Genomic DNA, 15,134 nt, shown 5'->3' on the forward strand with positions numbered 1-15,134 from the left:
TGATATCCACACAAGTGGCAAAGCACACTTGGGTTCACACACATACATGCACAATGGATAAATAAACATAGTTACTTTTTAGAAATTATCTAATAAGGGGTTGGGGATTTAGCTCAGTGGTAGAGTGCTTGCTTAGCACGCGCAAGGCCCTGGGTTCGGTCCCCAGCTCCGAAAAAAAAGAAAAAAAAAAAAGAAAAGAAATTATCTAATAAGAGCAAGGTGTGGTGGCATATATCTATCCCAGCACTCAAGAAGCAGAGCAGGCCGACCTGTGTGATTTTGAGGCCAAACTGATCTACATAGTAAGTTCCAGGATAGCCAAGGATACATAATTAAATGATGTCTATAAAAAAAAGTCTTAATATTATTGTTAATATTAGTTGGGGTTTATATTGCTATGAAGAGGCACTATGACCACAGCAATTTTTATAAGTTTTTTTTAAAGATGTATTTATTTATTCTACATAAGTACACTGTAGCTGTCTTCAGATGCACCAGAAGAGGGTATCAGATCTCATTACAGATGGCTGTGAGGCACCATGTGGTTGCTGGGATTTGAACTCGGGACCTCTGGAAGAGCAATCAGTGCTTTTTTTTTTTTTTTTTTTAAGATTTATTTATTTCATGTATGTGGGTTCATTGTCACTGTCTTCAGACACCAGAAGAAGGCATCGGATCCCCATGACAGATGGTTGTGAGCCACCATGTGGTTGCTGGGAATTGAACTCAGTACCTCTGGAAGAACAGTCAGTGCTCTTAACCACTGAGCCATCTCTCCAGCCCCGTAGTCAGTGCTCTTAATCACTGAGTCATCGCTCCTGCCCCACCACAGCAATTCTTATAAAGGCAAACATTTTGTTGGGGCTGGCTTACAGTTTCAGAGGTTTAATTCATTATCCTCACTGTGGGAAGCATGGTGGTATGCAGGCAGATATGGTGCTGGAGAAGAAGCAGAGAGTTCTAAAAACTTGATCCACAAGCAACAGAAGGAGACTGCCGTGCTAGGCCTACCTTAAACAGTTGAGACTTTCAAAGCCTGCCGCCACAGTGACACATTTCCTCCAGCAAGGGCACACCTTCTAACAGTGCTACTCCCTATGGGCCAGCATTCATATGCATGAATCTTTGGGGGCCATCCCTTTTCAAACAATCACAATTATTTTGTAAGAACCTTGAAAATGTTATTCTGGGGTGTGTGTGGTGTGTGTGTGTGTGTGTGTGTGTGTGTGTGTGTGTTGCTAGGGAGATGAAGCCAGGGCTTTACGCATACTGGGTAAGAACTCTATCACTGAGCTACACCTCAAGGCCCCAAACTTTCACTCAAGAAATTCATCTGGAGGGGGGAAGGTTGCAAGAAGGGCAGATAAGAGGGGATGGGGAGATAAGCAGGCCTGAGATGCATGATGTGAAACCCACGAAGAAGCAATTAAAAGTTAAAAAAAAACAAATGCCTAAAAGCAATAAATCAGGTATGGGGTGGGGGGGAGGAATAACGAAGAGTGATTTGGTTTTGTAGATATGAAAATAGACTTAAAATCAAAATAATGAGATGGTGACGAAGGCAGCAGAATTTCAAGGTCCTTTAAAAAAAAAAAAGACGGGGTTGGGGATTTAGCTCAGTGGTAGAGCGCGCAAGGCCCTGGGTTCGGTCCCCAGCTTCAAAAAAAAAGAACCCAAAAAAGAAAAAAAAAAAAAAAAAGACTTTGTGTTAATGCAAGGTCTCAGGCTGGCCTCAAGTTTGCTATATAGCTCAGGTTGGCCTTGACCTCCTTGTCCTCCTTTCTCTACATCCTGAATCCTGAGGTTAGAAACTTGGAATTAGACTAGTCTGAGCTAAGTTTCTGGCCAGCCTGGAAAATTAAAGATGTTATCTTCTTTCTGGCTGAGCGCTGCCAACATGGTGTTCAGGCGTTTCATGGAGGTTGGCCAGGTGGCCTACGTTTCCTTTAGGCCCCATTCTGGAAAGCTCATTGCAGGTGTAGAGGTTATTGATCAGGACAGGGCTTTAGTGGATGGACCCTGCACTCAGGTGAGGAGACAGGCCATCCCTTTCAAATGCACGCAGCTCACTGATTTCACCCTCAAGTTCCCACACAGTGCCCACCAGATGTATGTACAAAAAGCTTGGGAGAAACTTTTCTCCCATCTTCCATATCAATGCGAAATGGGCAGCCACAAGATGTACCAAGAAAATTGATGCCAGAGAATTTCCATTCCAAGCCAAGGTGACAGATTTTGATCGGTTCAAAGTCATGAAGGAAAGAAAATGAGGAACGGAATAATCAAGAAGGAAGTAAAGAAACTCCAAAGAGCTGCTATCCCGAAAGCGTCTCCCAAAAAAAGCAGCTGTCGCTAAGGCTGCCACTGAGGTGCAGTGGCAGCAGCTGCTGAAAGTAAGGTCCCAGCCAAGAAGGCAAACAGGAGCAGGCAAGAAAGCGGAAGCCCAGAAGGCTGCTCTGGAGAAGGCTGCAGGTCAGAAGACCCCAACCCAGAAATCACCTGCTCCGAAGGCAGCTGGCAAGAAAGTATGAGGCTACACAAAGAATAAAGGTTCTTTTTGTCTGAAAAAAGATGTTATCTTTAAAAATAAAAAAAAAAAAAAGAAATAGGGGGCAGAGAGCTGGGTCAGTGGTTAAGAGCACACGTTGCTCCTGAAGAGGATGTGGGTTCAGTTCTCTGCACACCATCCACAATTCTGGTTGCAGGTAACCTACTGCCCTGGTCTGACCCCCTCAGCACCAGCCATGCGCATATGACGCACAAGCACATTCGTACACGCAGACAACACATCCATACACATCTAAAAGAGAGAGAGAGAGATCTAATAATACTAACAGTGAGGCCAATACTGGTCCCATCAGAGCTGTGAATGTATCTTTTATTCACCAGATGTAATTGTCATCTCAGAGGTTTGCTACTGAATAAACCCATCCTTTCTAGTTCTTTCTGAACTCTGGCTGGTTGGTTCAGCCTAAACTCTCTGAGCTGACGCATTAACCTGCTTCTCTCAGCTTCTGACAGAATTGCTCTACTTGGCCTCAAACTGACTCTGGCAATCTGTTCTAATCTTCTGGTCCCTCTCTCTCTCTGACTCATTCTGTCTTCAGACTGAAACCTGTCTCTGTAAAACTGTCCTGGTAAAACTGCTCGCTCCCTCTCTGTCTCTGTCTCTCTGTCTCTCCATCTCTCCCGCTCATCTTGTCTCCGTCTCTGTTTCCCTCTCCCTACCCCTCCTGCTCTCAAGCCACTGATTCAACCAAACTGACTAGAACTCAGAGATCTGCATGCCTCTGTCTCCTGAGTGCTGGGATTAAAGGCATGTGCTGCCACACCTGGTTCTAAATTTCTTTACCTGGAACTTGCTCTGTACCATGCTGGCCTGGAACACGTGTCTGTATTCCGGCCAGTTATGATCCCTTTCCAGAACAGTCATATTGCTGGATTAAAAACTCCTCTACACAGATCTTTCACAGAAGGGAAAAACAAAACAAAACAAACCAGCGTGATCCAGTCATCAAGTTGACACCTGTAATTTCTTGTGGCTTTTGGTGTTTTGCTTTTTAAGACGGAGTTTCTGCGTGCAGCCTTAGTTTTCCTGGAACTTGCCGTGTAGGCGAGGCTGGCCGTAAATCCCAGCAAGTGTTGGAATTAAAGATACGGGCCATTATTGCCTGGCTTTTTTGTTTTGTTTTTGAGCTAGGGCCTTATATGTTTTTCCACGTTGGCCTTGAACACGTAGCAATCCTCTTGCCTCAGTCTCCAAAATGCTTACAGGATTTTTGATACTACAAAATCCTACTCTATATAGATCCCTCGTTTGCGATCACCCTTCGAGGCCGTATTCATACTCAACACAAGACCCGCATTAAAGACAACAAACCAGCTAGAGGCCACCAGTCGCCTCTACTGGGATGAGCTCCTCTGGCCCCGACCAGAACCTCAGAGGTTGTTAAGGGCCCGCCCACCCGTCTGAGTTTCCCAAAAACCCGTGCGGCAGACTCCGGCCGCTTCAAGATGGCGACTCCCATGCATCGGCTTATAGCTCGGCGGCAAGCGTGAGTAAGACGCGTAGTGGGGTCTGCGGGAGGGCTGGGGGCGTCCAGACACCGGTCGGTAGCCAGTGCCGTTGCGGGACTGAGCGGGTTCTGAAGGGAGTCCGAAATGAATCCAAGAGCTGGTCGCTGGGTGGTTTGTGTCCCTCTGTCCGTTCCACACGTCAAGGGTAGCCTGGATGCACGGTCCTACATCTTCCCTTTCAAGGATCCAAACTTTTCCCTCTGCTGCGTTTCCCGCCTCCTTCTTATCGCCTTTCCTAGAAACAAACCTAACTTAAATGCCTATTCATTTCCCATCTACCGTCTCACTTTCTGCGGTCTTCTCAGTAATTACTTTAGTACTAGCATTCCTTGACAGTTTCAGTGTGAAGAAAATGTATTCAAGACACGCAGCTTACAGTTTTGTTGTGGAACCTGTTGGTACTCTAAACAAGTACAGCTAGTGGATTAAATAGCTTTGTTGAAGCACCACGATGGTGATGCTTCCAGCAGTCAAGAGGCAGAGACAAGTGGATTTCTGAATTCGGAGCCAGCCTGGTCTACAGAGTGAGTTCCAAGACAGCCAGGGGTACATAGAAAAGCCCTGTCTCTCGAAAAACAAAACAAAATTAAGCTTTATAGGAAGTAAGAGGTTGTAATGGGGAAAGGGAAAGGCCCGTTTCAAGTTAGTTGGGTTAGAAACGCATCTGCGGAGGGGTGACATTTGAAGAAGACAGACTAAAAGCCATAGGAAGGACAGAGTCACCTGAGGATTTGGGGAAAGATAGACAGTGGTATAATTGCTTTGAGTCTGTTAGAATTTAGGGGTAAGTGGGGGGAGATTTAGGGACAGGGTTTCTCTTTGTAGCCCTAGCTGTCCTGGAATATCTGTAGACCAGGCTGACCTCAAACTCAAGATAGGTGCCTGCCTTCTGTGTGCTGGGATTAAAGGCATGTGCCACCATGCCCAGCTTAAATAAATATTTTTACCTTTTTTTTTGAATCTCAGTAACTATCAGTCCTGGTGGCAGATGCCTTTAAATCCCAGAGCTAGGGAAGCAAAAGCAGGTGGAATACTGTGAGTCAAAGCCAGCCTGGTCTACATAGCAAAACTTCAGGTTAGCCACGACTGTATAGGAAGACTTTGTCTCCAAAAAGAAAAAACAAAGTAACTCAGTAGCTACCCATTCAGTGGTGTAAGCGACTTAAGGGGCCGAGACTGGGTAATTGAACGTGAATTTGAGTCCAGCCTGGAAGACTTCATCTTAAAACTAAACCCTCCAGTTACACCCACTCTGTATGGCCCTGTGAGGTGGCATGTTGTGTTTCTGAAACCTATCAAAAGTCATACGAAACTGAAAGGAAAACACTGTTTATGGCTCTAGTACCTGCATGCTTTGAACTTTCTTGCTCCTGACCTAAGCTATGATTTATTAATTAAAAACCTGAATATTGGGCCAGATATTGGTGGATTACGTTTTTAAGCCCAGCACTCAGGAGGCAGAAGCAGGTGGAACTGTGAATTCAAGGCCATCCAGGTCGACAACAGAGACCGTGTCTTAAAAACAAAAACAAGGAGTGTTTTCCACTTAAAGGTCATGAGTCGGGCTGGAGAGGTGGCTCAGTGGTTAAGAGCACTGACTGCTCTTCCAGAGGTCCTGAGTTCAATTCCCAGCAACCACACGGTGGCTCACAACCATCTGTAATGGGATCTGATGCCCTCTTCTGAAGTGTCTGAAGAGAACTACAGTGTACTAATATATAAATAAAATAAATAAATCTTTAAAAAAAAAAGTCATGAGTCTTTCCTTGTTTCATATTGCTTCTCCTTTTGGTTTTTCAAGACAGGGTTTCTCCAGGCTGACCTCATAGAGATCCTCCTGCCTCAGCCTCCTGAGTGGTAGGATTAAAGGCCTACACTTGTATTGCTTTTCTTTCTTTCTTTCTTTTTTTTTCTTCCTTTCTTTAAGATTTATTTAATCACTTTATTCACACACACCAGAAGAAGGCAACAGATCCTGTTACAGATGGTTGTGAGTCACCATGTGATTGCTGGGAATTGAACTCAGGACCTCTGGGAGAGCAGTCAGTGCTCTTAACCGCTGAGCCATCTCACCAGGCCTGTATTGCTTTTCTTAACAGGTTTATCTTCATCTTTGCTAAATATTTTTCTTAGATTTAGTATACAGTTCCATTGTGTATTTTTGGTTTCTGGCTGGTCATCCATCATATTCCCTGTCCCATCCGTTTTGTTTACCACAGATCTCCATTTCACTCTGTTCTCAGTCCTGCCTCACCCCTCAGGATCCTGGGATTACAGGAGTGCACTGTGTCTAGCTTTAAAATAGCTTAACTTTCTTCTTTATATAATATTTCCAAAGGCTGAACCGAGGAGTAACGTACGCCAAGCAAAAGTTTCACCACAAAGCCCGACAATCCCTCTCTATGTGCCAGTCTTTAGAAACATTTTTTTTTTTCTTTTTTTCGGAGCTGGGGACCAAACCCAGGGCCTTGCGTTTGCTAGGCAAGCGCTCTACCACTGAGCTAAATCCCCAACCCCTAGAAACATTTTTTAAAAGCTATTTTATGTGTGTGAGTGCTTTGGCTGCTTGTCATCTCTACAGCATGTGTGTCCCTGGTGCCCTCGGAAGTCAAAAGAGGGTGTCAGACCCCTTGGAACTGGAGGGAGAGATGGTTATAAGTCGCCGGATGGAATCTGGGAACCAAACCATTTATCCTTTGCAGTAGCAGCAAGTGCTTAACTGTTAAACCGTTTCTCCAACTCTAAATATGCTTGGTTTTGGACTGTAGCCTGTTATGTGACAGGTCTAAAATTTCCCCTTTGTGGTGCTTTGGTGCTCCAAAAAATGTGACCTGTATTGCAGAAGGGTCTTACTCATAAAATTTATTAATAGATAAAGTTTGGGTTTTTCTGTTTGTTTGTTTGTTTGTTTGTTTGTTTGGAAGCTCAAGGACTATTTTATTAAAGTACAAGGTGGTTGTAGTGGCTCACACTTTTAATCCTAGTATCGTGTGGCAAGTGCCTTAACCCACTGAGTTATCGCACTGCCACCATTTTTCATGAGTAAGTAAAAAAGTGATAGCAGAGGCAGATCTATGAGTTCAAGGCCAGCCTGGTCTACAGCTGCAGAATCAACCAAACAAATAACCTTTTTTATTTGCGCGTGTATAGGAGTAGAGGACAACTTGTTGGGGTCAGTTCTCCTCCTTCCACTACACAGACCTAGGGATGCAGCTCAGGTCTTTGGGCTTACAGCAAACACCTGAGCTATTTCCCAGCCTTAAAGGTGTTTTAACAGGTTAGAGGTCTGCCTTAGTAGTAGACAATTCAGGAAGGAGGCTCTGAGTTTAATATCTAGCATTTTGCAAAGAAAATAAAAATCTTTATTATCCTTTATATTCTGAGCTAAAAATGTTGGTCCAAATACATCATTGCTGGGATGGGAAAACTTAGAATTTTTGTTGTTTGTTTTGCTTTGCTGAAACACGGGGTCGCTCTGCAGCTCAGGCTGACTTTGAACTCAGAGCCATCCTCCTACTTCGGCATGAAAGTGAGGAGTATAAGCATGATATTCGGTGCTGGGCTTAGAAGAGCAAGACTCGGGCCAGGGTTGGGGATTTAGCTCAGTGGTTAGAGCGCTTGCCTAGGAAGCGCAAGGCCCTGGGTTCGGTCCCCAGCTCCGGAAAAAAAAAAAAGAACCAAAAAAAAAAAAAAAAGAAGAGCAAGTCTCGGGGTTGGGGATTTAGCTCAGTGGTAGAGCGTTTGCCTAGCAAGCGCAAGGCCCTGGGTTCAGTCCCCAGCTCCAAAAAAAAAAAAGAAAGAAAAGAAGAGCAAGACTCAGCTCCTTCTGTTGAACCCCAAGCTGCATGCATTGGTCACTTAAGTAGCTTTGCAGACTACGGTAAACATTGCTTGATACTTTCTGCTCTTTTAGGTCAGACAGTGCCCCAAGACAAAACTTCCAAGGTTTGTTGTGTTCTCTTTTTTCTTTGTAGTGAAGCCAATAAGCAACACGTAAGATGTCAGAAATGCTTGGAATTTGGACATTGGACTTATGAATGCAAAGGGAAAAGAAAGTACCTACATAGGCCTTCGAGAACAGCAGAGCTGAAGAAAGCTTTAAAAGAAAAAGAAAATAGATTACTGCAGCAAAGGTAGGTTTACCTGTGGTATTCAGGGGCCTTACAGAATCCTTTGCAGAGTCGGTTAAGGGGCTGAAAGTTTCATTATAATGCTAGCTGATACTTTTGTTCATTCTGGGCTTTGGAGACCTTCTCGCTATGTAGCTCAGGCTGTCCTCCTGTCTCAGTTTGCAGTTTTCCCGTCTCAGTCTCCTGAGTGCTGGGATTACAGGTGTGCACCGCTGCCACATCCAGCTTATAATACTATCGGCTGATTTTTAATGAATGGTTACTCTGTCTGGGCCCTGTGCATGCTCTTTATAAGTACTAGCATACTTAAACCTCAAATCTCTACTAGTAAGGTAGCTATTATTAACCTATTTGTGCTCACATATGTACAAGCGTGCACACACACACACACACACACACACACAAATTAAATTTAAAAAAAATAATAGATCATGGAATCAATGCATGCTTTTTTCCAAAAAGAAATCTGTAAGAACTTGCCTATTGGTTTTCTTTTTTGACTTTCTCCTCCCCTACCCTTTATTATAAATTAAGAATGTGGAGAGGCCCTTAGTCCCACCCAAAGAATAAATAAGGACAGCGGAACAAGATTTTCATTTAAAAAGATCCTATTGAGAATGGTGAAAGATGATGACCTACAGGCACTGGTCCCATTCTTACAACAGGGAAATCCTCACATGGCCAGTGAACCAGGCTTATATAATTAGTTACCGTGCAGAATTTACAGCTTAATTCCTACACTGGACAGGAAGGGATAAGAGTGAATTGTCCCTAGATAATACTCCTGACTGGATTCCCATGTTTTCAAGTTCAGAAGACACTGAGCATTTCAGTCTCATCCACTTAAGCTAAGTGTGGGTGTGTACACCTGTAATCCTAGCATTTATGGAGTAGGAGCATCAGGGTCATCCTTGGCTACATAGTATATGTCAAAGCAAGCCTGGACTGTCTCCAAAGTTAAAAAACAGTCAGGTTTGGTGGTCCGATCTTTAATATAAGGCAGAGGCAGGTAGGTCTCTTCTTTTGAGGCCAGACAGTGTTATATAGTGACATCCTATCTTCAAAAATATCTCCCTCTCAAATTGACAAGAAAGACTTTGTAAAGCTAAAAATCTTTTGGACAGTAAAGGAAATCACTAGATGAGTGGGGGGGGAAAAAACCAAAATAACAGCCTATCAACTGGGCCAGGATCTTTGCCTGCTAAGAACTGATACTTAGAGTGTGCAAAGAACTAAAATCACTACACAAGAAAACAACCCAATTTTAAAATTTGGACTAAGGAATTTAATAGTGACAAAGAAATACAAATGGCTAATGGATTTTTTTTTAAAAGTGCCCAACATCCTTAGCCATCAGAGAAATGCAGAATGGCCAACAAAAGCTGGCAAGGATTATCCTTGGATAAAGAGAAGCCTTATTCACTATTGATGAGAGTGTAAACTGGTGCTTTGGCTACTATGGAAATCAATATGGGCTCTAAAAGTAAAAAAACAACAAAAAAAAAAACCTAACTAGAATGGCCATATGACCTACTTACAGTATTCTGGGCCTCTAACCAAATGGCCCTAATCCCACCACAGAGGTATTTTAGCTGCCATGCTCATTGCTGCTGCTCCATAGCAAGCAAATGGAATCACCCCTAGGGGTGGGGAGGATTAAGAGATAGGAGCAGGGCAGGTATGGGACACATGAAATGTGAAAGTCGATAGGGCTGTGTGGGGATGGAGAGCAAAAGGAAGAACAAGTATTCTCACAGTAGGCCAAGGATACAGCTAAGTGGTCAAGTGCATGTATGAGCCCTCCACCCCCAGTACCACACATGCTCTCCCCCTCCCCTCTCCCTCTCTCCCCTCCCCCATGTGTCTGTGTGTGTGTGTGTGTGTACACACTTGCTTGTGTGTGTTATATATAATAGATACTTTTGTGGCTTTTCTGTATCAAAACTTGATCTTTTTGGTAAGTCATGTTTCTGAAGAATGAATGTAAAAATTAAAGTTAGAAACTGAGTTAATAAACTTCGCCAGATTCTAACAATAAATATCTACCCAGCCAGTATTATAGCTCACACCTTTAATTTCAGCACTCAAGAGGCAGAAGCAGGTAGATTTCTATGACTTCATGGTCCAACCAGTCTGGACAACTAAATCCATGTTATCTGGAGTTGGGTAGGTAGACCTTGTCTGGAATTAACTAATTATTCAGCCCTGCCAGGGCTGATGTCTAGACAGTGAGGATGGTCTAGGGTTTGACACACCACTGAAAGCTTTTCTGTATTGTGATCTCTCACAAAACAAGGCAATGGGGGCTGGAGAGGTGGCTCAGCAGGTAAGAGCACCAGCTGCTCTTCCAGAGGTCCTGAGTTCAATTCCCAGCAACCACATGGTGGCTCACAACCATCTGTAATGAGATCTGATGCCCTCTTCTGGTGTGTCTGAAGACAGCTACAGTGTACTTATATATAATAAATGGGGTTGGGGATTTAGCTCAGTGGTAGAGCACTTGCCTAGCAAGCACAAGGACCTGGGTTCGGTCCCCAGCTCCGAAAGAAAAAAGAAAACCAAAAAAAAAAAAAAAAAAAGAATAAATATTAAAAGTAAAAATAAAAAACCCAAGGCACTGCCTGCTCTCGGCTAATAGAATCGCCTTCTGTGTACGGCAGAAGTAGGAGTATACACAGCACTGCAGACTTTGAACTAAAATTCTCTCATGAGATTGGCTAGAGTGAAACAACATGTCTGCAGGCCTGTGGTGGTTCTGTGTGGTGAATGTGTCTGTGACAGGATCAACCTATTTTCCTAATCAAGAAGCAGAAACTCGTTTTGAAAACCTTTAAGGTACAAGGTAGAACGTGGGCTGAGATATGGCTCCGTTTGCAGAGTGCTTGCCCAGCATGCACAGGGTTCTGAGTTCCATCCAGCGCCATCCATCAGGGAATAGGTGAGTTCAGGCCTAGCCTGGGCTACATGAGACCTTGTCTCAAAGAAGAAAAAGAAAACAGTGAAATTGTATGAGGTGCAGAGTGCTTGCACAGCATGTGCCTGCCCTGGACTTGAACCCGCACCATGTGTTGTGGTGACAGGAGCAGTTCTGTAATCTGAAAGCTGGATCCGTGTACATGCCGATGGCAGAGATGCAGCTCATGCTCGGATGCTCTTTGTGGTGTCAGGGAGCAGCCTCACATTATTGAGATTCCATGTTTTTGTTTTTGTTTTAAACAACAACTAAAATTTTGGAAACTGTACAGAAATTAAATTTGCTTTTGTGAAATTTTCAAATGGCCACATGTGATTCTAGGAAGCTGGATTATGGCTGCTGTGCTGTTGGTGCCCTTGCTTGGTCAACAAGTAAAGTTCTAAACCAAAGAAGAAACAACTCTGTGTTCTGTCGTCTAAACTACTAACAGGCCTTGATGGTACAGGAGATAAAATGTGTTGTTGAAGGAAGCACGAAGTCCACTGTGGATAGCCTGTCCCGGGAAGGAGGAAACTTTTTACTTGATTAGAGCAAGAAATCTGTGCCTTGAGCATATGCAATGAAGAACAGAACTAGCCTGAGGGTAGCAGAGAAGTTTGTGGTCACTCTTATTAATAGGAGCTTTTGTTTCCCTTTGTCCCTTAGCATGGGAGAGACCAACACGGAAAGAAAGACCAAGAAGAAGAGGAGGTAGGTAGCTTTAGGTGACACTACCTGGGGGAGGAAGGTTGGCCTGAAGTCTTTGTCTGCAATTCTTTTTTTTTTTTTTTTAAGATTTATTTATTTTGGGCTGGAGAGATGGCTCAGTGGTTAAGAGCACTGACTGCTCTTCCAGAGGTCCTGAGTTCAATCTCCAACAACCACATGGTGGCCCACAACCATCTGTAATGAGATCTGATGCCCTCTTCTGGTGTCTCTGAAGACAATAACAGTGTAATCACATAAATGAAATAAATCTTTAAAAAAAAATAAGATTTATTTATTTTATATATGCGAGAACATTGCCACTGTCTTCAGACACACCAGAAAGAGGGCATCGGATCCCATTACAGATACTTGTGTGAGCCACCATGTGGTTGCTGGGAATCGACCTCTGGACGAGCAGTCAATGCTCTTAACTGCTGAGCTATCTCTCCAGTCCCTGTTTGCAATTCTTGGTTGTGATTGTATTTTCTAATCTTTTCCTGTTACGTGGAATTTACTGGCTCCATTTTTCCTTTTCCTATAACATTCTAAAATCCTTACACCTGACAATAATACTGCTGCCTGGTCTTGACCTAATAAATCTTACAAGATTTTGCTAAAGGGAACTGGAAAAATGACCCAGTTGGTAAAGTGTTTGCCATGCACATAAGCCAATAGATAGGTGCAGCAGCAGGGGTTGGTGCAGCCGCGGCGCTGGGGAGGTAGTGATGGGTGGGTCCCAGTGAATCACTGAGCACCCTGCCCAGCTGAGTCAGGGAGCTCCAGGTTCCATGACAGTGACTCTAAAGTGTAGAGCAATCGAGGAGAACTCAGAGATCTGCCTGGCATGTTTGGGTTCTTTTATTGTTCGGTTTTGCTTTTGTTTTGTTTTTTTAGAGAGAGAGAGAGAGTGTGTGTGTGTGTGTGTGTGTGTGTGTGTGTGTGTGTGTGTGTGTAGGGGTGCCTCTAGATCCCAGAAGTGGACATTGGATTCCTTATAGCTGAAATTTCTGGTATTTTTGAGCTGCCAGGTATGGGTGCTGAGGTCCAAATTCCATGACAGGCCTCTGACAGAATAGTAAGGCCTCTGAGTGCTGAGCCTTCCCTTTGGCCCTTGTTTTATTTTCTGGACACTAGATCTCACTTTGTAGCCCAGGCAGGCCTCAAACTCATGGTGACCCTCATACTTAAGCTTCTTGAGTGCTAGGGTTACAGCCACCATGCCCTGCTTGTGTTTCTTGTGTGTGTGTGTGTGTCTGTGTGTCTGTGTGTCTGTGTGTCTGTGTCTGTGTGTCTGTGTGTGTGTGTGTGTTGGTTGGTTGGTTGGGGGGGGTGACGGGGGTGTGTGTGTGTGTGACAGACTTGCCTTGACCTTACTGTGTTGCTGTGGGTGACCTTGAACTTCTGACCTTCTTGCCTTACCTCCTGGGATGGAAGGCTTGTGCCAGCATGCTCAGTGTATGGGGGGCACACCTTATGGACTCCTAGAGAGCTTGCAAAGTGTTTCAGCAGTTAGGCGATCCCCAGACATCTGGCTAGGGCTAGCTGCAGGAGCTCAGCACGAGCGTTTCTAAGCACTGAGTTAAATGTCCATTTCCCATGTGTGCTCTTTGTGTAACATTATAGGCCTAAGAGTGTCACGAGTACCTCTAGCAGTGACAGTTCAGCCAGTGAGTCTTCATCAGAGAGCGAGACATCTGCCTCGTCCTCTTCAGAGGACAGCGACGCAGATGGAAGCCTCTCCAGCTCCTCCTCCTCCTCAGCCTATTCCTCCTCCTCGTCCTCCTCCTCCTCCTCGTCCTCCTCGTCCTCAGACTCAGACTCCAGCTCCTCCAGCAGCAGCAGCAGCAGTTCCGAGAGCAGCTCTGACGACGAGCCACCAAAGAAGAGGAAAAAGAAATAGAGCTCTCTCTTCTCTGGACCAATGGACAGAAAGCATTTGTGACTCCCAGGGGAACTGAAGACGTGCTCAAGCAAGCAAGTTAGCTGGTCAGACTTGTTAAAGTCCAGAACTTTCTAAGTATTCACCATTGTGTAGGATATTAAATAAAGATGTTATATATATAAAGATGTTTATTTTAGGAATGACTATTGGGTTTTTGCTGTTGCTTTTCTTTTTGTAAAGACTGGGTCTCATTTTGTAGGCGTGGCTGGCCTTGAACTTGATCTGTAGCGCAGGCTGGCCTCGATTTCAGAGAGATCTACCTGTCTGCTTCTCTAGTGTTGGGACTACAGATACGCCACCATGCTCAGCTTTTGTTAACATTTTTTTTAAATAATTTTTGAACTCTATCTGTAGTACATAATCAAAGCTGAAAACCAGGAAATCTATTTCAGTGATGGACAAAAGTCATTTTTCTCCCGCCTATGAAATGAATGCTTCATGTGGTATATGTTAAGGTGTGTATGGGTCGGTCTTTGATGATACTGCATCAGAGTATCAACAAGTTTCTTGTGCTCTTTTGGCTGTGTTTATTATGTGAGATTTTGTTATTGTAAGTAGTTTTCCTACTGTTAATAAATGTGCTCTATTTTTATGTTTGTATCAGAAAATTATTGATTTTTTTTCTATCCTGAATATATAAATTCAAAGAACCTAATACACTACATTGGAATGATGTAAGTTTCAAGTTTTTTTTTTTTTTGAGATGTATTTATTTGTATGTGTGTATGCCTACATGAGTTTGTATCCACCACACTTCTGTGAGAGCATGTAGAGGCCAGAGAGGGCATGGGACCCTCTGTGGTAACTGGAGCTACAGGTAGTTAGAAACCGCCATGTGGGTGCTGGGAAGCGAGCCTGGATCTTATGCAAGAGCAGCAAGTGCTCCTAACTGCCAACTTCTCTCCAGCCCCACGTTACAGTGCTTTACCACTCTTTTCCTTCTGGTTTCTTGAGGGGTATGTGTGTGTCTGTGTATCTGTGTTTCCACATTTACCAGTTCCTTTTTATTAGATATTAGTTCTCAGTCAGGATATGAAGATTCAGCCTTAGTTGACTTCTTCATGAATGGAACCGAGCATTTGGAGTGCGTTTCTGCTAAGACAGACAGCAGCTGGAGCACACGTGGGCGCCAGCACCATGTTAACCCAGCTATGCTCCTTCCTCCTGTTGATGGACTCCTTGGGCATAATGTCAGGTGGGTGTACTATTGGGTATAACTCAGTGCTCCACCACATACCTTTGCATTTGGGATGTCTCCCAGTTTTTTTTTTTTTTTTTTTTTTTTTTTTTTTTTGGTTCTTTTTTTCGGAGCTGGGGACCGAAC

General features: G+C 43.9%; 1 protein-coding gene and 1 pseudogene across 1 annotated transcript; both read left to right on the forward strand.

The window, feature by feature from the left end:
- The first annotated feature begins 1,511 nt into the window (after positions 1–1,511).
- On the forward strand, positions 1,512–3,959 carry LOC103693336 (60S ribosomal protein L14 pseudogene; annotated as a pseudogene).
- A 57-nt stretch (positions 3,960–4,016) lies between these two features.
- Positions 4,017–14,418, forward strand: Zcchc10 (zinc finger CCHC-type containing 10). Its single transcript, NM_001271026.1, has 4 exons — positions 4,017–4,055; positions 8,052–8,210; positions 11,827–11,871; positions 13,492–14,418. Exons 1-4 carry the CDS (start codon positions 4,027–4,029, stop codon positions 13,766–13,768), a joined length of 510 nt encoding a protein of 169 aa, NP_001257955.1. The 5' UTR covers positions 4,017–4,026; the 3' UTR covers positions 13,769–14,418.
- The last annotated feature ends 716 nt before the right edge of the window (positions 14,419–15,134 follow it).

Source organism: Rattus norvegicus, chromosome 10 (assembly GCF_036323735.1).
Source record: "Rattus norvegicus strain BN/NHsdMcwi chromosome 10, GRCr8, whole genome shotgun sequence".
NCBI lineage: Eukaryota > Metazoa > Chordata > Mammalia > Rodentia > Muridae > Rattus > Rattus norvegicus.

Excerpts from the sequence above, each read along its gene's own strand:
- Zcchc10 (NM_001271026.1), top strand. The coding sequence starts at position 4,027 with ATGCATCGGCTTATAGCTCGGCGGCAAGC. Across the intron at positions 4,056-8,051 it reads CTTATAGCTCGGCGGCAAGC|TGAAGCCAATAAGCAACACG; the intron begins GTGAGTAAGACG and ends TTTTCTTTGTAG. Across the intron at positions 11,872-13,491 it reads AAGACCAAGAAGAAGAGGAG|GCCTAAGAGTGTCACGAGTA; the intron begins GTAGGTAGCTTT and ends GTAACATTATAG.